At 43.2% G+C, this 27017-nt stretch overlaps 1 protein-coding gene across 3 annotated transcripts in view; it reads right to left on the bottom strand.

Moving 5' to 3' along the window:
- DENND5B (DENN domain containing 5B) overlaps positions 1-27017 on the bottom strand; it is a 94921-nt gene that overhangs the window by 15702 nt on the left and 52202 nt on the right. For all 3 annotated transcript variants that reach the window (XM_040438914.1, XM_040438906.1, XM_040438898.1), the window contains 11 exons: positions 26152-26383; positions 22037-22187; positions 20587-20680; positions 9495-9626; positions 7800-7952; positions 7300-7378; positions 7050-7131; positions 4326-4454; positions 3583-3704; positions 2498-2643; positions 1096-1214 (listed from right to left, as the gene is read on the bottom strand). In XM_040438914.1, the coding sequence (XP_040294848.1) occupies positions 1096-1214; positions 2498-2643; positions 3583-3704; positions 4326-4454; positions 7050-7131; positions 7300-7378; positions 7800-7952; positions 9495-9626; positions 20587-20680; positions 22037-22187; positions 26152-26383 (1439 nt within the window). The remainder of the gene's footprint in view (positions 1-1095; positions 1215-2497; positions 2644-3582; positions 3705-4325; positions 4455-7049; positions 7132-7299; positions 7379-7799; positions 7953-9494; positions 9627-20586; positions 20681-22036; positions 22188-26151; positions 26384-27017) is intronic.

Raw genomic sequence — 27017 nt, forward strand, 5'->3', positions numbered from 1 at the left:
CAAGATTTAATTTTTTTTCAGTATTAAAACACAAGAAACACTATATAAATGTAGCATTGCTGTAATTCTACTGACCCAGGGAGAATAAAAAGGTAACAGATAAGTTCTAGCTCCTAAGGAACGCCGTAAAAATCATAAAACCATAAAACTATGGCAGAAATTGAATTTTTTCCCGCTTCATAGCATGCATTATTAAGTGGTGCCATTAGAAGGTACAACTCGTCCCACAAAAACAAGCTGTCCTATGGCTATGTGAACAGGAAAATAAAGTTATGTTAAGAAGTGAAAAATGAAAACGCGAAAACAAAAAATCCGCAGGTCAGGTATGGGTTAAGGTGCCTGGCGTAAACACTGCATCTTCCTCAATGCGCACATCACAGTATGGTCTTTAGGACCAGCAGGGAGCTCCTGTGGCCGGACATATCTAGAGAAATTTAAACAGATGAGAAGGACTATGGGCTCTACAGACAGCTACATCAGGGAAGCTGGAGCACATGACCCCGATCTAAGCTGCCTCAAAGCGACTCCAATATGAACTTATTTCCAATTTCTCTGCATTACACTGATATGTCAGATCAAATCCATGAGCCAATTACTGGACAAGGGCATGTTCATGCTTCAAGGACCCAGATTTACAATGAATAAGGTGCTTTTCTCTCGGTATTAGGCTCATGCCTTCTATAGAATGTTCCTTACTTCCTCCTTCCTGCACCCTTGCCACCAAATGGAGCATGGGGAAAGTGTCTGCAGGTCCGACAGAGGCAGAGCCGTGATTTACCCAGTAGATCAGGAATCGGTAACCTGCGGCACTCCAGCTGTGGTGAAACTACGACTCCCAGGATGCTTGGCTATTCTCAGAGCTCCGACACAAGTGAATGGAGCATGCTGGGAGTTGTAGGCTCACCACAGCTGGAGCGCTGGAGGTTGCCGACCCCTGCAGTAGACACATTATAAACCTGCCTTCTAAAAGCTAGTCCGTGAGGAAAAAGATCTGCATGTTATATTACAATAACATCTTGAAGAACATTATCTCATTCCTAGAATTCTAGAACTACCGTACACATTAAATAAAAAAATCCCACTTAAATTGCTTACTTGTACGTGTGCCCAGTTATTTCGTTTCTGACCATGACGCAGTCGACCAACCATTTGGCCAGAAGTCCTGAGTTGTCATGCCCCAGCTGGACTGTAGTGAGCTTGCCCAGATTCTGACACTGATAAAGTGATATAAAGGGATATGAAAATAAATCAATATAGGCTTCCTTTATAACCTGCAATCATAATTTAAAGGGGGTTGTGCCTCAAAATATTCTACATTTCTTAAACCAGCGCCTGGATCTGAATATTTTTGTAGTTGCACGTAATAAAAAATTTAGGGGGTAATTTATTAAACAGAAATACACCTAAGTTGCTCCGCAATCTGCAACTTCTCCCCACTCATGCCAGGTCTAAAAAAAAGTGGGAGTGTCATGGGCAGGCCCGTCTCATTTACCATTTTATACGCTTGCTTTAGTCGTGGAAAATGGTCTAAATGTAAACCAGCAAGGAAGCCATCTTACATTTAGAATCAGCGGTGGATCCGCCGAAGTTATGGAGAGGCTGGCGCCGCTTCATAACTCCGGCGGATCCACCATCAGGTATAGGGCTTATTAAGAGCGGCATCGAAAACGCCAGTCTTAATAAATGTGCCCCTTAGTATAGCCTCTGAGCTAGTCAATAAAATGTATCTGTTTAGCGCCACCTGCTGTTTGTTCATTTCCTTATTTCTTGCCCTCCTTGAGGTGGTCGCACATGCTTAGTTTAAATCTTCACCTGTCACCAGCCATATATTCTGTTAGACACTGTGGCAGGTAAAAGGGAGAGAGCTGCAGCAGAAAGGACACACCCCTTGAGAAAGGAGCTTCTAGGCTGAAGATAATCTAACAGAGTAATTGGAAGTTCTCTGGATCCACAAGCTGGTTCTAGCTTTGTTAGACAGAGAAGGTCATGCACAATATGGCCCGATGTTTTTTGATCATTTTTACACCAATCATGGCATAACCCCTTTAAGCAAAATACTAGGTGGGAAGCTACTGTGAAATGTAAGGAGCTGGTTGAATCCATACTGTGCTGCAGGAAGGTATGTATGTATTACCTACAGTAAAGTCCTATCTCTGACTACCATTGGTTGTACGGTTAATAAATATATCTTAGAGGGTTTTTCCCCTACAACTTACACTCCGTACACAGGATAAGGGTCTGATCTGTGGAGACTGGACCAATGGGACCCTCGCTGTCCTCTGAATGAAGAGGTGGTTGCACATGCTCCGCTATTCTGTTAATCAAAAGCATCAGAACCTCGACGGGAAAGAACTAAAACTAATGATTGGCTAAGTGGGCTTTTCAATGCATTTCTGATATGCCGAGCAGGAACAGGAGAGAAGCACATTCTTGAGCCCCATTGAACAGACTACCTTCAATTTTTATTTGGTGAGAAACCCCAGTAGATGCAACAAACCTCAAATGTCATCTCCAGCAAGTTCTTAGGGATCTGCATGACTCCGGTGTCCCCCAGCTCGCCAGAAACGCACACCCATGGATTGGATGTGGTGATTGCATTGCTTAGCTTCTTGATGGGGATAATCAGTGCTCTGTATGGAATCACTGAGGACAAAGAGGATTCATTATGTCACATGAAGCGCTCTCACATCTTTCTGCATAAAAAGTGGGTCAGTGTCCTGGCAGAAAGGTCAGGTCTAGACTATTGGGATTTCACAATAAATTCTTTCAGCAAGTTGTTTTTAGCCTAATGCGGCATTTAAACTATGTGAGGAGCAGCAGACTGTAGGGAAGGAAGCCTTTCTTCTCGACAGTCAGCTGCTTGTTGAGTGGAGAAGCACTGCATTTACATCCAGCGATCACCTCCACAGTATGGACGAGTGATCGCTGCTGCTATCGCTTGTCTTCATAGAAAATCATTGCTCCTGGGGGCAGCAGAGTTGTTTAGACAGCATGATCTGCTGACCAGGAACAATAATTGAGTTGTCCACATGGCCTCTTTAGATGGGCAGATTATTGGGAACGAGCTGTCATAGGAATGGTCGGCCTCAACACTAGGCCGTGTAAACCCACCTTAAAAGTACAGTGGTGGTGTTAAAAAAAGAAAACACAATCTGTAGGGTGCTGGTAAAACCAAGATTTAAAGGGGTTGTCCAGCTTCGGAGCTGACAATCCCTGGGTTCCTTACCAGTGCCCCTGAACATAGAAGACCCCTTTCATTTACCTGTGATCCCACTGCTGCTTTGTTCCCATAGGACCTCGAAGTGGTTTGACCACTGCGGCCACACACAGGCTTCAGTGGTCACAGCGGCTTGAACGGTACATCACTTCTGTTTTTATCTAGTGGTATAACCACACTGTGGTATATCTAGTGCATGGAATGAGAGATCGGTACATAACCCAGGGATTCAAAAAGAACCATGCTCTGATTTATCCAGCCGTGCACTAGGCATAACACTGTATACGTTTCGCATGTTCCTTTAAAGTTCAGATAGTTATGTGAAACTTCGAATTGGCAAATCCCATGTCCACTGATTAACTTACTGATAGTTGTGAATACACTGGTAAAGCAGAAGTAGTCCACAGCATTCAGGGAGAGGAGATGGTAGAGAAACTGCTCCTTCTCCTCCTCACAACGCAGAAAGGCATAACGTTTGTATAATTTCCTGCAAGGGAAATCGCAGTCAGTACACCTAGACCCGTAAAACCTTCTACAACCTAGACACCAATCAGCGCACACAGAACTTGCCAAGCTTGCAAACCAGAAAAATCTGTAGGCATAGAACCATATTACCTCCTGCAACCGTGAAATCAGTCAGCATCCGTCCAGGTAATCAGCAGAGCTAGATCCACACAGCATCAATGCAGACAGGTAGCACTGGCAGATCCACACAGCATCAATGCAGGCAGGCCGCACAGCTAGCACCACACGGCACCAGTGCAGGCAGGCCGCACAGCTAGCACCACACGGCACCAGTGCAGGCAGGCCGCACAGCTAGCACCACACGGCACCAGTGCAGGCAGGCCGCACAGCTAGCACCACACGGCACCAGTGCAGGCAGGCCGCACAGCTAGCACCACACGGCACCAGTGCAGGCAGGCAGGCAGCACAGACAGATCCACGGCATCAATTAAGGCAGACAACACAATTTTCAAACCAGCAGATACACTCACACAATATGCTCTGCTTTCTACAGGCAAATTCAGCAGCACAAGAGCAGATTATTTTTTGTCCATGCACACTGTATACACAGCTCATCTGGCACACTCAGACCAATTACACTCACTTGGTGAGCATCTGGTTGGTTAGAAGCTGCTTGAGATGCTGGGAAAGCAATTTCTTCTCCAGGGAAAGTCGTATCCAGCCCCGAGCTCTGCCCACATCAGTCTTTATAACACTCAAGTGTTGAATATGTCTAGAAATGGAAAAAAAAAAAAAAGAAGATGCATACAGATGTATTTCATCACACATGGACAACGATCTTTAGAATTGCAGTCACCACTGGGGGGAGCACCGCTGCCTATTACATATGGATCGAATAATATTACATTCAAAGTGAGCTGTGTAAATAGCGCCACCCTGTGGCCCCTGCAGGTGGCAGGAATTGTATCAAGTAGCTATAACAGTGAAGTAAAGATGATTTAGAGCTATGTATCAAAAAAAGATATGTATATTAATGTTTTTAAAATATCTATCAGAAGATATAAAAGAAATTATCTATGTAGCTGGGCACCGTCAACTCTGGGTCAACTCACAACTGTAAAGTGCATATTAAATTTTCCAATTGAAAAATGTTAAAGTCCGGCTTCCAATAAAAAACTGTAGCTTTATTGTTATGCGGTAAAATCCAAACACGTAACACATACACAGTCCACGCGTTTCAGACCATCAAATTGCAGTCCTTACTCATGACATGTAAAATTGTGAATGTTCACATCCCTTTAGCCATGTGTTGCACCAATCAATCAAGATACCGGCATCACACGGTCCATGGGGGAGGAGAACTTGCAGAACACCAAAGAAAACCCAAAAAGTATTAAATAAAGAACATGAAAATAAATCCCTTTACCGATATTGTAAAATCAAGTCATGTTTCCTGTTCAGGCCTGTAGGAGAGCAGCTTCCCAATTCAAACATCCAGGAGGCCTCTCGGCTCAGGAGTTTTCGCTTATGATCACCGCCTCTGATTGGAGAAGAAACTCTCTACTCCCTGAACTACAAACGCTGTTGTATCACCCTTGTGCACCGTGGCACAATGCAGGCCTGCAGCAGATACATCTCGGGTTTTATAATGGGGAATGTCTGATATAGGTTTGCGTATCCTATTTTTTATCTGTTTGGTGGTACAGCCTACATATTGTACCAAACACTCCTTGCAGGTTATCAAATACACTGCAGATTCTGTGTTGCAATTTGAATATTGTTGCATCACATGGCTTCTGCCATTAGCGGTAGATGTTATATTCTGGCAGACTGACGCGATTACAACAGATACATCTCTTGCTGCCACATCTGTAACTCCCTCTACAGGACAGCCATACAGGTTGAGTTGCTGGCCGACCATAAAAAAGACTGGGACTGATCTTTTGTCCCAGAGTTGACGCTTTCCAAGCTACACACCTTACCCCTTCATTGACTATTGGATTGTCAGCTGATTAGTGATCAATAGCACTAAGACTATAAATATGCCAAAATAAGTTAATTCATACTCCCAATTCTTAGCCTGTGATGTCAGCATCTAGCAGAAAATGGGAGACTGAAACAAGGTTTTATTCATATCCAGTAGCAGGGCACAATAAAAATGTACCTCTGTCCCGTTAACCACTAGGGGGGATTCCAGAGACTGATTTACAGTTCCCATTGAACGGCCTCTTCAGTGTGCTCCCCCTAGTGTTGACTAGAGACAGCTAGAAAGGTTATCCCTTGAAGGGAACCTATAACATTGTACATGCAGTCCTATCTTATATAGAGCAGAAACCGAGTGATATGTAGTTCTTTGAAAAAACAAAAAAACATTTAGTACAAGATGTATTTTATTCATTTAGAACACAAGAGCTGGAAATGAATGCTAAGAGCACACACGGAATATAGTTGACTTCACTGTCAGTCTGCAGGATTTTCTACATGACCCTAACACAGTCTTGTAGAAATCCTGCAGAACGCAGAGGTCAACATCCTGCTGAGCCGATACACCTTGGGCTGTAGATGTACTGATTGGGCGACTCTAGGGAGCAAGGCTTAACAATCCTACTGCAGGACAGAACACAGTTTGGAGGCTCCTGGCTCCAGCCAGTTGTCAGTTTGCCAGAGGAATGTTGGATGTGGGAAAATATGGCTTACTTTCTGGAACACAAACGAATTGAGCAGTGTTGTTCTGGTGCCGGTTTCTGAAGTTTATGATAAAACTGTTAAATCAGCAGGGGTGCTGGGGTCCAGGACAGGTTATTAGTAAGTAATCCTGGAAAAACCCCTTTAAAAAAGATAGAATTCTGGATGCCTGATGTCACCACTAGAGGGAGCTTACTATATACTGTTTATACACTGAACTCAATAACCAAAAGGAAGCTGTCAAGACCGTGAACCCCTTTTTAAAAGGGACTCTGTCAGCCAATTTTAGCTATAGAGCTTTTCATATCTCGCGCTGCTTCACCTCTGTCCTCCAACTGTCAGGTGAGCTCGTGCCACTCCGCTCTTCCTTTCAGAGTCGAGCGAAGTGCGCAGAAAGCTGGCGCATGCACGATTCCCCTGGATGGGGCTGCTGCCAGGAGACCGCGGGCCTGGACTTAAGTATCAATTGCGCATGCGCAAGATTACGGCGCACTGCGAAAAAAAAAAAAAGAGTAGAGTAAATAACAACCGGGGCGGCGCTGGGCTCCAAAGGCAGAGGGAAAGCCCCTCGGCGCAGAATTTTGTACCTAAAAACAACTTGATGCTTTAAAAAAAAGGTGAAGAATCACAGTTCTAGCAAAGCACCCTCACAAACCACATGTATGCCCCTCCCCCAATATACCTCATGTCCTGAATTAGTGACACACGCAATGACGGCATCGGAACACCAGTGTCAGATTTCCTGCGCTCAGGGCCCAGTGCAACTGTAAGTTCAGAAAAATACAAAGTAACATTAAACACAAGATTTATAACTACTTATAATATCTTATTTCAAAAAAGGAGTAAAAAAAATTCCTGGTTCTTAAATTTTCCACAAGCAATACTGATTATTATTATTATTATTATTTTTTTTTTTTTTTAAGGAGACTTACTTGGCGATTCAAGATGATGTTCATTCCTCTCATGTCTTTCCTGGTACTTGAGCAGATGAGACCATAATGCAGATTTCCCCTGAAACAATTTCAAAAATGTATAAACCCAAACCGGTATCAATTGTATTATTTTTATTTTAAGCGAGTTTATCCTAAATAGCTCTAAAAAAGTGAAGGCCAAAATCTTCCTCTACATATCCTACTGTCACAGGGTTAAATGATAAAATTCTGACTGCCTGCAGTGGCCACTAGGGGGAAGCTCACTGAAGACAATCGCTTATAAAGTATAACCTAGTGCATGTGAGATCCAGCTCTCAATCTCTCACTGGTCACATACAACATGGACTAATCTGCAGTCTGGTACTTCATGGACACCACTAAATTTACTGAGGTGTTCCAGCAGAACTCTGCACCACCCTCCAATATGACAGTTTGGGTGTGTGTCACCTACATGCTCAGACTTCCTACATCTAGAACACATTGGCTATAGAATAGATTACCTGTTTGACCTGAAGGCCATGACTCCAGATTCTCTCCAGCAGGTCACACAGGCTGGCGATGAGCGTGTTCTCTTCTAATCCCGTTATATTTGCATCTGCGTGTCCCAGCTCCACCGCTTCATGGCCCATCTTCTCTACCAGCATTCGCTTTGTCTATCAATTAGAAGAGAGAATCATACCAGGAGCACTGCAAACTTTTTAACCCCCACCCCCTTTAATCCCTTCAGCCCCACTAGGAACAGAGCCAATCTGCTCTGTGCATGTTTTGCCATTAATTAATTTCTAGTCTAGACCTAACTTGACAGCAGTTTAGTTGGCAGCATGATTAATTAGACCGCTTTACATGCCAGCCTCCCCCTCTCCAACAGACAGACGCCCCATTCATTAATCAATGGCCATAATTCTCAGCTGCCCATTTACACCAGTTGATGTTTTGCAGAAATGATGAGCGAGCATTAAATGGACTATAACAAAGTTCACGTAGGGCAGATAATGATCAGATTCAAAAGTATAAAGCAGCGGTCCCCAACGGCCAGGCCGCAGCTCAGGACCTGGAAGATTGTTTGCCAGGCCGCGGCAAAAGGGCCCATCAACGACATTGCGACTGCGCCACAGTAATAGCAAATTACATATCTGCAGCAGCAGCACTTCACTTACCGCTGCCTGCTGCAGACTCAGGTTGTCCCCGCCCCCGTCAGCGCCGCAGTAGAAGAGAGGGCGGCTCCGTGACTCAGTCACTTACTTCAGGCAGCTCCGCCTTCTTCGGCACAGAACCCCCCTCGGGCACAGCCCCTGAACCCCACTCCCACCCCTGGGAAAATTGTCTTGCATGAAACTGGTCTTTGGTGCAAAAAAGGTTGGGGACCACTAAAGAATACATAAAATGTAACACTATTTATTATGAAGTGTAATACAAGTCAGATTTCCATGACCAATAAAGAAGGCATATGGGTTCTGAAGTATACATTATATGTATCTTTATCTCTGCCTCCATAGTGTGTGCTCTCTCCTCCAGCTCAGCCTCCACAGCGTTCATGCTCTTGTCTATGTGAGCCTCCATAGCGTGCATGCTCTTCTCCATCCCAGTCTCCTTAGCATGAATGCTCTTCGCTCTCCAAGCCTCCATAGCATGCATGCTCTTCGCTCTCCAAGCCTCCATAGCTTGAATACACTTCATCTCATCCACTATAGCGTGCATGCTCTTCTCCATCTCAGCCTCCACAGCGTGCATGCTATTCTCCATCTCTGCCACCATAGCTTGCATACACTTCTTTATCTCAGCCACCACCATAGCATGCATGCTCTTCCCCATCTCAGCCACCATAGCTTGCATACACTTCTTTATCTCAGCCACCACCATAGCATGCATGCTCTTCCCCATCTCAGCCACCATAGCTTGCATACACTTCATCTCAGCCACCATAGCAGGCATGCTCTTCTCCATCTCAGCTGCCATAGCATGCGCGCTCTTCTGTATCCTAGATGTCATAGCATGCATGCTCTTCTCTCTGCCTCCGTAGTGTGATCTATATGCACCTATAGCAATGTGCTTTATATTCAGAGCTCACTCTATCTAATATCCCATAGAATTTTTCAGATTTGAGATTTTTCTTGTTTGCATCAAAGTTATGTTTCCAAAGTCATAAACTTTAGTACAAAGTGGATAATGATAGAGACATAAATCACAGATCTCACCTTCATTCGGCATTCCTTCAGTAACCCTTCAACAAACTTTGAGTTAGTCTGTGCAATCACCGCTGGGGAAAGATCTGACAGTTTGGGCTGCCGAACGGTTTTCCCCAAGCACCGTGCTTCCTGCATATATTTCTGCAAATATTAGAAGGAAAAGTGATAAGAGTAAACAGACAAATTTCATGAGCATATCTGCTTTTGATTCATCACCCGTGCTCTTTTCATCCTTCCTAAAGATGCACTACAAAGTATACGAGCAGCTATCATCCTCTCCCTTGATCCTGTGACATAATACAATCCAACGTGAAGGGAGCTGCAATACTAATTACCTCCCATAGATTAGACTGGTGCTTTTTTCACATTTGTGCTCGAGAAAACCCCCTGCATGGGTTGAAATATCGAGCTATACGAAACATTCTAAAAGTCTTCAGACCCTTTGACTTTTTAAACATTTTGTTATATTGTGGCCTTGTGCTAAAAAAAGAAAAGTTTTCCCCATCAATCGGCACTCAATATCCCATTATGAGATACTGAAAATACAATTTTTGATTTTTTTTACAAATTTATTGAAAAAGAAATACTAAAATTGTGCATGGATATGGAAGAGCATTCAGACCCTTTACTATGATACTTGAAATTTACCTCTGGAGCCTCCCATTTCTCTAGATCTTTGAAAAGTTTCTACAACTTGAATGGAGTATACCTGTGGTAAATTTGTTTATTGGACATGATTTGAAAAGACACAGCCCTGTCTATATAAGATCTTACTGCATATCAGAGCCAAGCCATGAGGAGGAAAAAACTACGTGTAGAGCTCAGAACAGGATTGTGTGGAGGCACAGGTCTGGAGAAGGCTACAACAAATTTCTGCTGTTCCCAAAAGCACAATGGCATCCACAGGTCTTAAATGGAAGAAGTTTGGAACAACCTGGACTCTTCCTAGAACTGGCCGTCCCAAACTAAGTAATTGGGGGAGAAGGGTGGTGGTAGTATCATGTTGTGTGTGTATGTGGGGTGGAGGTGAGGGTTCAGCAGCTGGGACTGTCAAGAGTTGAAGGAAAGCTGAATAGAGCAAAGTACAGAGATTCTTAATGAAAACCTGATTCCAAGAGCTCTAGACCTCAGACTTGGCTAAAGGTTCACCTTCTAACAAGACAGTGCCCCAAAGCACATGGTCAAGACAACATAGTGGCCAGGGACAACTCTGTGAATGTCTTAAGTAGCCCAGTCACAGTCCTGACTTGAATCCAATCAAACATCTCTGGAGAGACCTGAAAGTGGTTGTCCACCGATGGTCCTCATCCAACCTGACAGAGCTTGAGAGGATGTGCAGAGAAGAATGGCAGAAAATACCCAAATCCTGGTGTGCAAACCTCGTGGTATCCTGCCCAAGAAGACTGGAGACTTTAATCGCTGCCAAAAGGTGTCCAAGTCCTCAGTAAAGGGTCTCAAAACTTATGTCAATATAATATTTTAGATTTTCAATTAAATTCTGTTTTCACTTTCTCATTATGAGGTATTAAGAGCAGAATGATGGGGCAAAACTGGATTTTTTAAAATATTTTAGCACAAGGCTGTGGAGTACCTTGTTGGATTTTTAATTTAAAAGTTTTTTTTTAGGTGTATAAACATAAGGGGAGGTTTTGGTATTATACTTATTATATATTCATGTATTACACCTTACCCATATCAGAACAGCTTTGGGTAACATTTATGAAGACTGGCATTTTACATGCAGTCTTAATCTCTCCCCCCGCTTGCATCATATGTGACACAATTATGAAGAGGCTTATGCCTCTTAAGGGGAACCTGTCACATTGAACATGGTGTCTGAGCCGAGGCCAGGGTTTTATATAGTAGGAAGAGCTAAACAGTTTTTTTAGGAAAAGATTCAGTATACATTTACAGCCACGTTCATTCTGGGCTTTGGAGTCCAGGAGGCGGTCCTATCAGTGATTGATGTCCTCCCCTCTATGACTGTGTATACAGAGAGAGCTGTCAGTCACTGATCGGACCGCCTCCTTGACTTGAAATACCCGAAAGAGCAAGAATTTAAATGAATAAAATACAAGTTTTGCTGAAACTTTTCCCACAAAAGTATGGTATATCAATTTGCTCAGCATCTCCAGCTCTATAACATGCAGCACTTAGCATGTTCATGGTGAAAGGTTCCCTTTAATGTTTGTGGCGCATCTGTTCACCAAAGTGGAGATCTACATTCTGTTCAACTACAGCGTGTGCTACATTTTGCCACTTTTTGGCACAGAGGGGATGATAAATTTCCCCCTTTGTACTAGTTAGACCATTTTTTACTTTACCCTTGTTATGCTACTGTACGCTTGTTACCTCCTTTATTTATTTTTGTCTTTTCTACTAGATTAATGCTAAAACAAAAAAAAAAAGTGTGTGAATATACCTTTCCTTGGATAGAGGAAAGGAGAAATGTAGGTGAACCTTTTTGTACATTATAAAAAAAATAAAAATTATTTAAAAAAATTATAACACCATTATTGCACATCTTGGGAATTGTGTTTTATGTTGCCTCAATGGCAAAATGGTAACTACTATATTGCATATATATTTATATACACACACACACACACACACACACCACCTACTGGAGTCATATTGTGTTTACTGAGATATTCTCTTGTCACAATTCCTGACTCTGAACAACTTTTTAATTATCTTAGAATATCCCTTTGAGCTGGCCATAGACATGAGATATTTATCTGCACATCGTTGGCAGATTTATGCTCATCTAATAAATGTATTTTTAATGGGGAGAGGGAATAGACACCTCAGGAGACAAAGGACCAGTCATGTTGATCCTTTTCCCCCAGACATCTACTGTGTGGGGGGAAAGTCGGGACAAGCCCATACACTTTATTTGACGATCGGTTGATCCAATGAACTAGTGTATGACAACTACAGACATCAGATTATCAGTAGATCCCAAATTTAGACAGATCTGCCAGTAGTCTGCAGATATCTCATGTATGTCTACGACCAGCTTAATCAGCATTCTATTTTTTTTTTTTGCCAATTTCTGCATTGGATAGACGGCTCTTTAATAAACAGTTTTGTGCATGTGAACTTAAAAACAGAATAAAACAAACCAAAAAATTAAAGAAAACAAACACAAGATACAGTAAAAAAAAAAAAAAAAAAGCACAGTGCATCTAACAAAGGCAGTAAATGCTTGGCTGTGATCAAAAGCGAGGGAGGGGGGATTCTATACAATGCAGCAAATGCATTTTATGGGATGTGAGCAGTGGGTTCAAAGCCATCGACACTACAAAGCATTTGTGAGCTTCTGTATGAGCCAGCTCTATGGACGTGGGCGCCCAACAAGGTGCCAAGCAGCTGTAAGTGAGCAAACAGACGGACATACCAGGCAGCACTCAGAGAAGGATTTTTTAGGAGGTCGTACTGGAGCGGGAGACCCCTGATCCCACTCCCAGAATGCCATTGAATTCTGGCGGAGTAAGTTCTCCTCTGATGGCTTATGAGGAGACCCAGGCGCCATAAGACAGAGAGAAAACAACGCAAAATGGGAGACAGGCAGGCATGCACATGACCCGGAGCAAAAGAAAAGAGAAGACAAAGTAAATACAGAATAGCAAAAAAAAAAAACTCAAACAATGACTGCAGCAACAAAAAGAAAATGTGACATCATGTATTAAATCACATGAAATGGCATCTTCAAGCGAGTTTGTATCTGTAACTGCTGAGTGACAACTAACGTGGCCTCCATTACAGCTCAAACAGGATGTCATACAGGTTTACTCACATTTTAAACAGCAATCTGCCTTTCCTACAGACCTTAAAGCGGTTTCCAGAATTAAGCTACATGCACACGACCGTTGTGCGGTCCACAAATCGCGGATCCGCAAAACACAGATGGCGTCCGTGCGCGTTCCGCAATTTGCAGAATGGCACGGACAGCCTTTAATATAACTGCCTATTCTTGTCCACAAAGCGCGGACAAGAATAGGACAGGATATTTTTTTTTCCGCGGGGCCACAGAGCACCGTCCGCATCTTTTGCAGCCCCATTGAAGTGAATGGGGCCGCATCCGAGCCGCCAAAACTGCAGCTCGGATGCGGACCAAAACAACGGCCGTGTGCATGAGGCCCAACTATGATTTTAACAGATCGGCTCATTTATTTGCTTAACCCGTACATCTCCCCATGTTTTTTTTCGGTTTGGACTCTCCTGACCCATTTCCACCATGTAAACCAATCCCTCTGGTTTGTTTCCACCCTGTATGTAGCATTTCATGTTCCTGTATCCAACCAAACCCATGATTCATTTCTCCGCCACAGCACTAGTACCGCTCTTAACACCTAGCTTATAGCTCCTCCCACCCAGCTGCATGGTCATGTGACCACAGCCCAGAACAGGCGATAGGAGCAAGAAATACATTACAAAATCACAGCTACCTTCAGAAAGGATTTAAAATTAAGAAAAACCCCTTTATAAAGGAAATCTGACAGGGCATATAGACAGAGTTTGTATCCATGAAACAACCCCTTTAAGGGTGCCAAGAAGTAGCCAATTTATGGGTTAACATGACAGATGTGAAAATTCTGACTCTAGTACCGTGAATGAGGCATGAGGCACAATGTGGTTCTAACAATCATCCTGGGCTGTCTACCACATACACCTCACACTATTTCCGAGATGTCTCACCGTCAGCAATTACCTTGAAGATCTCGCGGCAATCACACAGGATTCAGCACTCGGTATTCCAGGCATGCCTGCCGACTGCCTGAGAGCAGGTCTGGAAAATGATGTGCGTTGACTAATGGAGCACTTTAACGCCACACTCACTATCAAATCCAGCCGCTGAGTCCCCTATATATTAGTTTCTGGAGCCTGGCAAAGCTGGATGACAATTCCCAAATGGTGGTTAGGCGAGCTGCCACCCAACTTTCCCAGACACCAGAACGCAAAATATTCTAGGCACACCGAGGATTCCAGGATAGCCTGGTGTCATGATAGAAGCTGTAACGGCAGCCATGTTTGCTGTCACTCAGATGACTCAGGCCCTTTAGTTTCATGCAGTTTGGCTTTGTTTTATGTGGGCAGGAAACTTGCTCGGAGCTGAAGTAAACCCACTGATGACAGAGGAAGGAAATGGAAGGTGAAGCATGAGGAACAGGAGAGAACCACAGATTACAGGAGAGAAATGTCACCAGCCGGGAGGACAGATTATCCAGTAATGCAGGAATCTGGGAAACTCGTCAAGTACGAGGCATGCCCACCGACTACCACATTTCTGACCAAGCAGACAATGCCCTAAGAGATTGGGCCGAGGTCTTACACCAGAATGGAAGCAATCTCTCCTACCTCCCTCCCGATTGTCCACGAATACACAGGAGGGGAGTGGGCTTTATAGGACTTCCTAATGCCTTCCACTCTACAGCTATATGGTCCACCCTGAAGCCATTTATATTTTTGTAATACAGGATGGGACCCGAAAAAAAAATAAAAAATAAAAAAAAGAAGAACCCTTGTGAGGTCTGTACAGAACTATGCATAGCAGGCCTCCTTCATTAAAACTGCCTCCAATCAGAGCTTGGCTTTTATTTTACCAGAGCAGTTCAAGAAATGAGTGAGGCCCATGGCATAGGGCTGCCAGGCGGGTGGCATTTGTTGAGGAGGGCAGTAGTGCTGTGCCTGAGTGTGTCTGACATGCCATATTCAAATCAACTGAGAATTGGTAAAGTGGAGGCCTAAGTACACTCAGGTCCATTCACAGAAACACAGGAACGTTTTGTGGGTCAATTTCTGGACCTTTCCGTTCCAGCAAAAAACAGTATAGATTGTTTAGTGTGGAAGTGGCGCAACACAGCGTCTGTGGTCCATATAAATAGGCATCCATGTGTTCAGACACCTGTCGTCACTGCAGACATTAGGAGAAAAATTATGAGAGGATATCATTAAAAGCAGGATTAGAATGACAGAAAGACAAGATCCATCATTCACAATATATGAGAAAATAAACAGGGATTAGAAAAAAAGGGTGCGTGTTACTAACTGGTTTTATCCGGCAGAAAAAAAAAATTTGGTGACACATTCCCTTTAACCACGAAGAGTTAATTCACAGTACATAAGGTACTTGCACACAGAAAATTCATATCATCCTTTCAATTGTCAGATATGGGTATGTGGATTATGAGTCCAATATTCTTTGATGAAAATGTGAACACTGCCAGAAACTCTATGCACGGTTAAATACGTCAATCTTCTGCTATCCTGTACAAACCACACAAGTGAAACCGTATCATTTCCAAGTGTGGCCCATCCTGTATAAATTCTGGACCAATATGTTTCTCAAGGTATTAAAAGTTTACAGTGAGCTCCCTCTAGTGGTGGCTGCAGGTAACCAGAAATACAGGATATCATTTACATCTGTGGCTACACAGGGGGTTTGTAGCCCTTCCTCAGACTTATTAGGAGTAAATGAATTAGAACATAAATATATGGTGGTATTAAAAGGTGGACATTCACATTAAAGTTTAAACTATTCCCTTATATGCTAAATCCCGCCTGTGCCATCCCAAGACTGACACAAATGGTGACTGCATTATGCCGAGAGATTTGTAAAGCGAAAAATTGGACTATACACGATATATGCATAGTCAACATGCCTGCTGCCCTCCATTCCTCCCATGCTGCCTCCAGTCTTCTCTTTTGGTTCCCCTTTGCAGACATCCCAACCTGCAAAAACTCATTTCAGAGAGGTTTTCTTTTTTTTTCCTTTCACAAACTTTTTATGACATTTTCCAAACATATGCAGTAGCTGCACACTCTGTGCTATGGTGTGGAGGACTGGGCTCATTACCATGCCCCAAATTATCATATTTATGTATATGATTGAAGGGATTCTGTCACCACCTATAAGCCCTGTGAGCTAAACATCTGCTCATGTCCAGGTAGCATTCTGATTTCTAAGGTGGCCTTATAAAAGCTATTTGTGGCTTTATTCTGCGGAAAAACAGGTTTTACTAACTTGTCAATCATTGAATTAAGGTGCCCAAGCAGGGGAGGTCTGTGGATGCATGGTGCCCGGCCACACGCATCGCTGTTCGTGCCCAGCGCCGCCTTCTACTCCTCGGTGCCGCCTCTCCCTCCCCCTCCTCCCGCTTTGAGATCCCGCGCGTGCGCACAGGCTCAGCCTGATGCGCCATTGCGGACTGCTGGCATCGGCTTCTTCTTGCACTGTGCGTACGCGCCGAGAAGGGGACACTGCTACAGGTTGCCGGAAAGGTTTACTGCGAGTAAACTAGAGATGGGAAGTTCGGATCTTTCACATGAATCAGTTCATTCAAATGAACCGATTCATGAATCGAATCTTCGGTTCATTCGCTGAGCTGACAAGAAGCAAGTGAACCGAAGCTTAGGTTGCGCAATGCGCATGCGCGGATGCTTCGATTCACTTGCTGACGCGCTGAGTCGGCTCTTGGTCTGAATCAGGAAGTTTATTCTTTAAAACCCTGTGAGTAATTATCTACTCCACTGTAGGAAAAAAAACAAGCATCCAGGGGGGGTGAATTTAACACTGGGGTAAATAATATAATTAAAATGGAGGGTTAAATGTGTAAATGTATTAAAAACAAATACATCTCTCTCAATAGTTCTATAGCTACTGAATGAGACAGAAGAAGGGATGCCTTTAACATATAGATCTCCTTGAGAAGCCAATTTGACCCTAAAGGGTTAATTCAACCTGTAATCTAAACTCTGTCCTGTCACTTCTCTTATCTCTCTGCTCTGCTATCAGTAAACCTTTCCGGGATATATCGTTTCACATGCGGGCGTCAGGGAGCCGCTATCTAATAGCGGGAGACTCCCTGAACGTCCGGGAGACTTGAGATCCCTGCCTTTGGATTCCTTTCAAGATGGCCACCACTGTCTCAGGCTTCCCCATGCAGAACACTGTAGGAAATAATTCACTCCCCCAGAGACTTCAATAACGCCTGTACAAGCGTCCTAGATGCCTGTTCAGACCATTTTACCCCCTAAAAAAGTAATCACGCAATGGACTCGCTCGTGTGAAACAGCCCTTAGACTTTTCACTGCCAATCATGAGTGCAGGCACGCTGTGAATGGCACAGGAACCGCCGCAATGCTGCTGGTGCCTGAACTATCCAGTAACAAAGCTCTGTACAGCAGGGAGCTTTGTTATAGGTCGGTTTTAGCGGGCTGGCGGATAGGAAGCGATATTGTGCCCTGCAGCAGGCGGGAATAATAGCTCTACTTGAAAGAAGGCGGTGCTAGATCCTGCGTGGGCTGTGTGTGGTGCCACGTGGGATGAATGCAGGAATGCTTATAGACAAGGGATAAAGTACAGGGAAGATCCACTATATTGGACTATACTTTATCACTTGTCCATAATAGTCTGCTGGGGGGCTTATTAACACTATGCTTGAGAGTTGGGAGCGATGTTATTTACATAGGAGGTATGTTGGAGGGGCTGGAGGAAGGGCAGTGATGTTATTTACATGGAACTGTATGTTGGAGAAGCTGACTGGAGGGGAGAGGTTATTTACATGGGACTGTATGTTGAAGGGGGCTGTACAGAGGGGAGAGATGTTATTTAGACTAGTAATGGTTCCCCTGCATAAATACCAACCTCTTAGACTACGTTCACACGACCGCAATTTATTTATGTTGTTCTGCCCCATTAGATGAGCAGAACAACCAAAATAACGTAAGTGCTGGATCGGGCACCTAACTGACAGGAACAGAGCTGAGCAGACTCCACTGACTATGATGGAGTCTGTTCAGTTTCTGTTCGGGATCCTGTCTTTTTACCAGATAAAGTCCCGCATGTAAAGGTTTTTGTCCGGTCTTTTTGACAGAATCTGCAACAGAGCCTCCAACGCAGATGTGAACAAGCCCTTGACCTTATGTAGGCCTACATATTTATTTGAATTACTGCAACCTTTGTACTCCTCCTCTGCTAAAAATACTCCTCAAAAATGTAAGAGGAGTATTTTTACTCTTCTGGAAAAAATGTAGTGCGACCTCTGCACTCCCCTTCTTCGCTGCCAGCAGGTTGTGTCCATCCGAGGAAAGTGGAATAGGGGAAGCATCTCTTAGACCTAGATGGTGGTAGCCATCTTGAAAATACTCAGAGGGCTGGTGCCCTTCATTGCTCCAATGCTGCCTCTGGTGCTCCGTTCTAGTCCCCCAGCATGCAGCGTCCATCTGAAAAAGCTAAGAAGGGTCGTGTCGTGTATTCTTTCCTCTGCACGGGGATGTCTAAGACAGTGGTGGACATCTTGAAAGGAATCCAAAGTGGAACCAGAAGGGAAGAGAGGCAGCGCAGCACTATACATGCGCCGTGTACAATCAAATTTTTGTTTTGGACTAAAATAGTTGCTTTAATTTCCCTGTGGCGATGCAAAGCGGTCCCCGGAATAAGTGTACCTACCTAGGACTTCAACTTTTTCTTCGCTATCCTGAAGGCCGCCAATAGGACTGGCAGGGCACTGATTTAAATATACAATGCGTGCAATGTACGTCCTATTATATTAGTATGAATGCACGGCATTTCCCACAACATGCAGACAAACGTGAAACCACTAAACCGGGCCTTTAAGAGACTCGTCAACTGCATTCAGGTCTTCTGGCTCATTAAACACTGGGCTTGGCAATGGTTTCATTGGTGAGGAGGCCCAAATGAGATGACGTGCTGGTTAAATTGTGAGGAGAATCAATGTGGAGGGAGCAGAATTAATCAGTCGCCATCCATAAGCCCAAGGCTGCAGCAGTGACCTCCTCCTCCCCAGACAAAAGGGGGTCCTCCTCCTGCTGCATCCTAGACGCACGGGGCAGATGGCACTAACGTCTCAGGGGCGGAGAGACGTCTGGCACATACACCGCTCGTGACCTCAGTGCTGGGATGGGGATAGAGAAATGTTACTATGTGGAATCCCTGATCTCTACTAAAGGACAAAACAGTTAAATGTGTCCATGTGTAAGAAAATTCCTATAATCCGGCATAATTAAGACCTGTCACCATTTTGGATTATCAGGTCAAGGAAAAAAAATATAAAAAATGAATATCCATAAAAACAGAATAATTTATATTAATAATTAATAGTATTACTACCTAAAAATACTAAAAACATTTCTAGGAGGACTATAGGAACAGGGCTGTTTTTTTCCTCTATTAGAAAATTTATATTTCTGGATTATCAGATTGCAAAATAATTATACGGTTTACTTTAACAATATTTTATTCATTTCTGGACCCTCATATGCCAGATTAAAGGAATCCATTTGTGTTATTGGTAGTACTACTTTTCCATTTTCCTCAAACTGAATTTCTAAGCTATCGAATGCCTGATTAATGGAATTTCCCCCAAATTTTTTTTTTCATCCTATAAAAGTGCAATAGACTGGAGTAACCAAGCTGCAGTAGTCAAATCATATCATGGGATTCTGCAAACAGCGCCATTCTGGTCCATAGGTTATATATGGAACTGCAGCGCAGCTCCATTTACTTGAATGGGTCTGAAGTGCAATGCCTGACTCAACCCATAGACAAGGGTGGCAAGGTGTAACAGGGGGAAACAATCTGATTAGAGAACAGGAAAACTGAAGGTACATAATATTCCCTGCCTTTACCCAGCGAACCAGTCATCACTGGCGACCATGTATTAACAGCCTGCAGTATATAGCAGACTGAGGGTGTTGTAATTCAGCCAGCCTGCAGGGGGCAGAGGTGTATATAAAGAAAGAAAGCTGGGTGGAGAGGCGTACAGTTGTCATCCGGCTTATTTGGACTTCCGCATGGCATACCTGCCGAATCTGAAAGTGCATGACCAGGCAAGTCTGGATCCTGGGAGAAGCGGGTGAAACTCCATATTGGTTGTCGCCCAGCATTGGATATAACAAGGACTTCTATTGGATTTTTATATCATTTTGGGGTGAAATGCAACGAGAGGTTAATTCAGGACGTCTGCAACTAATCAGTGAAGTGGGCAAACAGATTATGCCATAAAATAAATGAGAGCGGAGCAGTTTGCCATCTGCTTCCTCGTCTAGAGCTGGCAATCACGCTGCGACTACGTACCTCCCTCAAGTCGTTGTCTAGCCCGAGGTGCTCAGAGTGCTGCCGCAGGCGGTCCTTCCTGCGCTGTGCCGTGGCGCTCCGGCTGACCCAGCGGCTGTAGGTACAAGAAAGAGAATAATAGGAGGCAATCTGCGTCAAGTACTGGTAGGAACAGAGGGTATACAGAGATACACAGCCGCAGTACATCATGCCACAGGGTCAACCAGACGGAATAAAAGGAATGCAAAGATCAGCTACTGTAAGCAATGCAGGGTATACGCAAGGGTGTGGACACCGGTAAACTCTCCATTGGCTGGGCACACAGTAGTATACCATGCTGGGCAATACATAAAAATGATGAAGAAAATCATTTCCCAGGCAGCAGGATCTCTCTAAGAGATCTGCACGGACTCAGCCGCCCCCCCTGATCGCTGCCACTGGCCCTGCTGATGGACTTCGGTGTCTGCAGCTTAGGAAGTTTTCATTTGACTTGGAAGGAGAGAAAAATAAAGCAACAGAACATCTCTCAAGGAAAATGGGGGGAAATTAAATCTACCTCAGCTCCTTTATAATAGTTATATTCTTGTACATAGGAGGCAGTATTATAGTAGTTATATTCTTGTACATAGGAGGCAGTATTATAGTAGTTATATTCTTGTACATAGGAGGCAGTATTATAGTAGTTATATTCTTGTACATAGGAGGCAGTATTATAGTAGTTATATTCTTGTACATAGGAGGCAGTATTATAGTAGTTATATTCTTGTACATAGGAGGCAGTATTATAGTAGTTATATTCTTGTACATAGGAGGCAGTATTATAGTAGTTATATTCTTGTACATAGGAGGCAGTATTATAGTAGTTCTATTCTTGTACATAGGGGCCAGTATTATAGTGGTTATATTCTTGTACATAGGAAGCAGTATTATAGTAGTTATATTCTTGTACATAGGAGGCAGTATTATAGTAGTTATATTCTTGTACATAGGAGGCAGTATTATAGTAGTTATATTCTTGTACATAGGAGGCAGTATTATAGTAGTTATATTCTTGTATATAGAGGACAGTATTATAGTGGTTATATTCTTGTATATAGAGGGTGGAATCATAATAGTTATATTCTTGTATATAGAGGACAGTAATAGTGGTTATATTCTTGTATATAGAGGCGGTATTATAGAAGATATATTCTTGTGCCTAGGTGCGGTATTATAGTAGTCACGTTTTTCTCTACAGAGGGAAGTATTGTGGTAGCTATAGATTTATGTACATAAGCAAAGGTATTACGATAATGTCCTTTACAGCCTCCTCCCTGCTCTGCAGGTGATGACAAGCTCGCCATCAATAGAGAACAATTATATATTTTTCCTTACAGATAATAGGACTTTGAAGTTAATCCAGACATGAAAGCGTTCTAGGAATCCAAAACTCTGAAATCCTCTCAGCGCGTTGTATAGAACAGGCTCTTACTTGTTGTTGATCGGCCCATTCATCAGAACATCCGACTGCAGCTTGGGGAAGAATCCTTGCTCGTATTTTCCTTGTCCAATTTTCATGTCCAGCAGGTGAGGGCGGATGGCTGTGTGATCCATCTTTGTCAAACGCTGCTCGATGGATTGAGCTAAAACAATGAGCACACAAGTCAGCAATCTACACTGTGAAGCAGCCCTTCCCCAACTAGGAATAGAAGGTGTATCGAAGATGATAAAAACGGATTAACTCTCAAACAAAATGTGAAAGTTCTGATTAAGGATGAGCGAATCGATTCGCAGTCAATTCGCATAAAACTTTGCTTGAATACTGTGCGGCGTGAGCGCTCCGTACAGTATTAGAATGTATTGGCTCAGATGAGCTGAAGTTATTACTTTGCGAAGTCTCGCGAGACTTCGGTAATAACTTCAGAAATTAATTTCTAATGTAAAAAACATTTTACCGAACTCTGGTTAGGTTCCAAGGTACCACTTGGAACCGAACCAGAGTTTGGGAAAAGGTTTTTACCAGTACAAATAAATTTTTGAAGTTATTACCCGAAGTCTCACGAGACTTCGCGAAGTAATAACTTCAGCTCATCTGAGCCAATACATTCTAATACTCTACGGAGCGCTCGCTCCGCACAGTATTCAAACTAAGTTTTATGCGAATAGACTTCGGATGTTTCATCCGAAGTCGATTCGCTCATCTCTAGTTCGGATACTCCCAGGCAACGCTGAATACATTAAATGGGTTGTCCCACGAAAAATATTCAAAATTTTTCAAACCAGCACCTGGATCTGAAGACTTTATAACTGTATGTAATTAAAAATGTACTACAGCCTATGTATAGCACCACCTGCTGTTTGTTCTTTTTCTTATTTCTCCGTCCACCTCACTAAGGTGGTCGCACACCCTCAGTTTAAAAGGGTTATCCAATACTATAAAAATCTACCCCATATGCCCCTGAGTCTCGCCCCCGTCCGCCATTGGCTGCTCCCCATCCCCCCAGACACCGGATATTTTCATCCGCGCACGGGGAGAAGCTGTGGGGGAGCGGGGTAAGTATATTCACTGTGAGGGGCCCGGCATATGGGGGACATTTTTATAGTATTGGATAACCCCTTTAAATCTTTCAACCATCACCAGCCATATCTTTTGTTAGAAGCTGTGACAGTTACAGACAAATGCCTGCAGCAGACAGGACATGCCCTTAGAGAAAAAGCTTGAAATTAATCTAGCAGAACAATTGGAACAATGAATGGGGAGATCTCTGGATCCATATGAGGTACAGGGCTGGTTCTAGCTTTGATAGGAAGAGGTTGTCAAGTACTATACGATATCCGATTTTCATTTTTTACATGATTCATGTCATATCTCATTTACTAAAGGGTATTATATCTGAGAAATGTTTGAAGCTGACCAAGCAGAAAAAGGTCCTTCACATTACTACATTAAAAATGTGAAAAAAATAAAAATAAAATATATGGATCGACTGAAGTTATAGACCCATTGTCTGAGGCTGCACTACTGTGAGATTCTGATGAACTAGCACCTGACAGACATCAAAAGGGTATATATTGTCATTGGGATTAGTAGGGATGAGCGAAACGACTTAGGATGAAACATCACAAATACTAAAATTCACCATTTCCCGAACTCGGGTTCGGTTCCAAGTGGTACCTTGGAACCGAACCAGAGTTCAGGAAATGTTTTTTTACAATACAAACTAATTTATTAAGTTATTACACAAAGTCCCCGTACAGTATTAGAACGAAGTTTGATGCGAATTGACTTTGAATGTTTCATCCGAAGTCTATTCGCTCATCCCTAATTGGGATCTCCCAGTAGTGCAGCCTCAAGCTTTTGGCCTGGACCTTCAAATATTCATATCTCAGAACAGAAGATGTAAGATATTTTATTGTACAGTTAAAGGGACATTTGTTCCAACAGCTTTCTTTTAAGCAACTGCCTAATAATCCTCTGAGCAGCAGGTGGTGCCCTGCTTTATACCATGCACAATACACTACCTCTGCAGTTAGAAGTCTGTGAATAGCCTAGTATCATAAAGTGAATGTGGAAACAAAGCAAAAAAGAAAAAAAGGTGAATTTAGTATTTGTGCGGAAAATAAAAATAAAACTGCATGTTTACGATCAGTCAGGTTTCCTTCTGTGACCAATGCATGTGGCTGTGGGGCTTCAATATGTACAGCAGCTAACCTCTGGAGAAGCAAGTAACCTAAAAGTAAGCACGATTTGCAGCGTTAAAGAGCAGTAGAATAGCTCTGAATGGCGTGAGCAACACTGACAAGTTCAGCTGACAAAGAAGTTATTACACAAAGAAAAGCGTCTCCACCCAAATGGCGAGGGCGATAATATGCGGCCCCTGCAGCTATAAAGGATTCCAAGCCGGCGAATGCATCACTGCAAGTCAATGTGCAAATCTGTCCAAACTGCTAACTGAGCAACCTGTTCAATGTGAAATAATGCAGTGAGCCCGCTGTTGAAGAGCTTTATACTATCTAAATTGACTTTTTACTCTGTTATCCCAAAATTCTGTTCTCTGTGCTGTACGTGGTGCTACCTACTGTACTTAACCTCGCTGGCGGTAATCCAGAGTGTGGCTCGGGGTTAACTTTCACTTGCAGAAGCGGTAACCCCGAACCACACTCGGAACCACCATGGTGCAATTACAACGGGGAAGGAATGGATGCGGACAACACGTAGTGTGCTGTCCGCATTCGCATTTCCGGAGCTCGGCACCGAACTTCCAGCCGCAGCTCCGCAAGAAGGTACCGCTTCGGGTACAAAATTACTTAAAGAATCAGACCACCAGGGAGGTTAACTGGTACAGAACTGCAGCACTGTTACAGAGATACAGTTAAGGGGAATGTTTCAGCAGAAAATGACCTATTGTTTAAATCATGTTTTTATGTTAAACGCATTTTTGAAGAATTTTTGTTGATGTTATTTTTAATCTTCCATGTCATTATCTATATTTAAACAAAAACATAAAATCCTGCATTTTTCACACTGGCTGCTAAGGGTACTTTCACATTAGCGTTTTTCTTTTCCGGCTTAAAGTTCCGTCCTAGGGGCTCTATACCGGAAAAGAATTGATCAGGTATATCCTAATGCATTCTGAATGGAGAGTAATCCGTTCAGGATGCATCAGGATGTCTTCAGTTCAGTCATTTTGACTGATCAGGCAAAAGAGAAAACCGTAGCATGCTACGGTTTTATCTCCGGTGGAAAAAAACTGAAGACTTTCCTGAATGCCGGATCCGGCATTTTTTTCCATAGGAATGTATTCGTGCCAGATCCGGCATTCAAAATACCGGAAGGCCGGATTTTGCGCAGACCTTTAAAAATGAGAAAAATAAATAAATACCGGATCCATTTTGCCTGATGACACCGGAAAAACGGATCCGGTATTGCAATGCATTTTTCTGACTGATCAGGATCCTGATCAGTCAGAAAAAATGACATGCGTTTGCATACAGTTTGCCTGATCAGGCAGTCAGTTCAGGCAACGGAACTGCCTGCCGGAATCAAACAACGCAAGTGTGAAAGTACCCTAAGCCTAATAATAGACGTCACTTCTTGATCTCTACAGATCACTTTACTACAGTTATCTGCGATTTTAATCCTGCCTGTAATGATAAGGAGATATCACCTCTGTGTATAGATAAAACAGTATCAACCATTCACAATAGGCAATTGTCAAACGTATCTATTCTTTCTTTGTACAATGACCTCTGCACAGATCACAGAGCATGCCTAGAAAACTCTCCCATGTAAGTCAATAGGGTCCCCTCCTGTCCAAATTTTTGAACACATTCTCTTTAAGACTGACACAGGTAAGGCAATGTGAGAGAGGGAAGCAAGGGGGTAAATGTAACTCTGAATGACATATAATGTACTGTACTGTGATGCAACGTCTGTGCAAACCCAGAAAGACCACCGATAGGAAAACAAAAAGCACAAGGGTTGTGATTTTCCCTTAAAATCATTCTTTCCACAATCTTAACACACATCTGTGGGCTACCTCAAAAGGAGAACACTGACCGCGCATCAAAACTACAGAAGGATCCAGAAACACCCCCAAGACATACCGGCTTCTTTCAAGGTGGTACATGACTGGTACGTGGAGGTCCGAATGGCTGGTGCTCTCACATTGTAAAGCCGGCTCTTCTCAATGCGAGAATCAAAAACTCGGAGCAAAGGTTCCTTCTCTTCCCACAGTGACATGATTTTATTGTCGATAAACGTGGCAAACATTTGCGTCTCAATAAATCGAGAGAGGAATGGGAGGTACGGCTCAGGCTGATCTGACAGGAAAGAGGCCTGCAAGAGACAGACTGTGATTACTGTAATTGTTAGACATGTATTTACTGCTTCTGGAGGATGGGAGAAGCTTGTACTGCTCAGAAAATCCATTTCATCCTGTATTACACTCCAGAGCTGCAATCGCTATTCTGTTGGTGGAGTCACTGTGTACATACATAACGTTACTTATCCTGTACTGATCCAGAGTTACATCCTGTATTATGCTTCAGAGCTGAACTCACTATTCTGGTGGAGTCATTGTGTACATTACGTAATTTATCCTGTATGGATCCTGAGCTACATCCTGTAATATACTCCAGAGCTGTACTCAATATTCTGCTGGTGGAGTCACTGTGTACATACATTATCATCCTGTACTATACGCCAGAGCTGCACTCTGTTCTGCCGATGATGTCACTGTGGTTATACATTATTTATCCTGTACAGATCCTTCATCCTGTATTATGCTCCAGAGCAGCACGCATACTTCCAGCTTTTTCAGTGTCTGCACAGAGCTTCTTTAAACCATTCACATTCTCCTGTTGGTAGCAGGAAAACTAGCTCCCCCTACATTACAGAAGCACAGCTGATTTAGGGGTGTGTCTGACAACAAGATGATTGATGGTTTCCAATGACAACCAGTGAGCGCTGC

The sequence above is a fragment of the Bufo bufo genome, chromosome 1 (genome assembly GCF_905171765.1).
Source record: "Bufo bufo chromosome 1, aBufBuf1.1, whole genome shotgun sequence".
Lineage (NCBI taxonomy): Eukaryota > Metazoa > Chordata > Amphibia > Anura > Bufonidae > Bufo > Bufo bufo.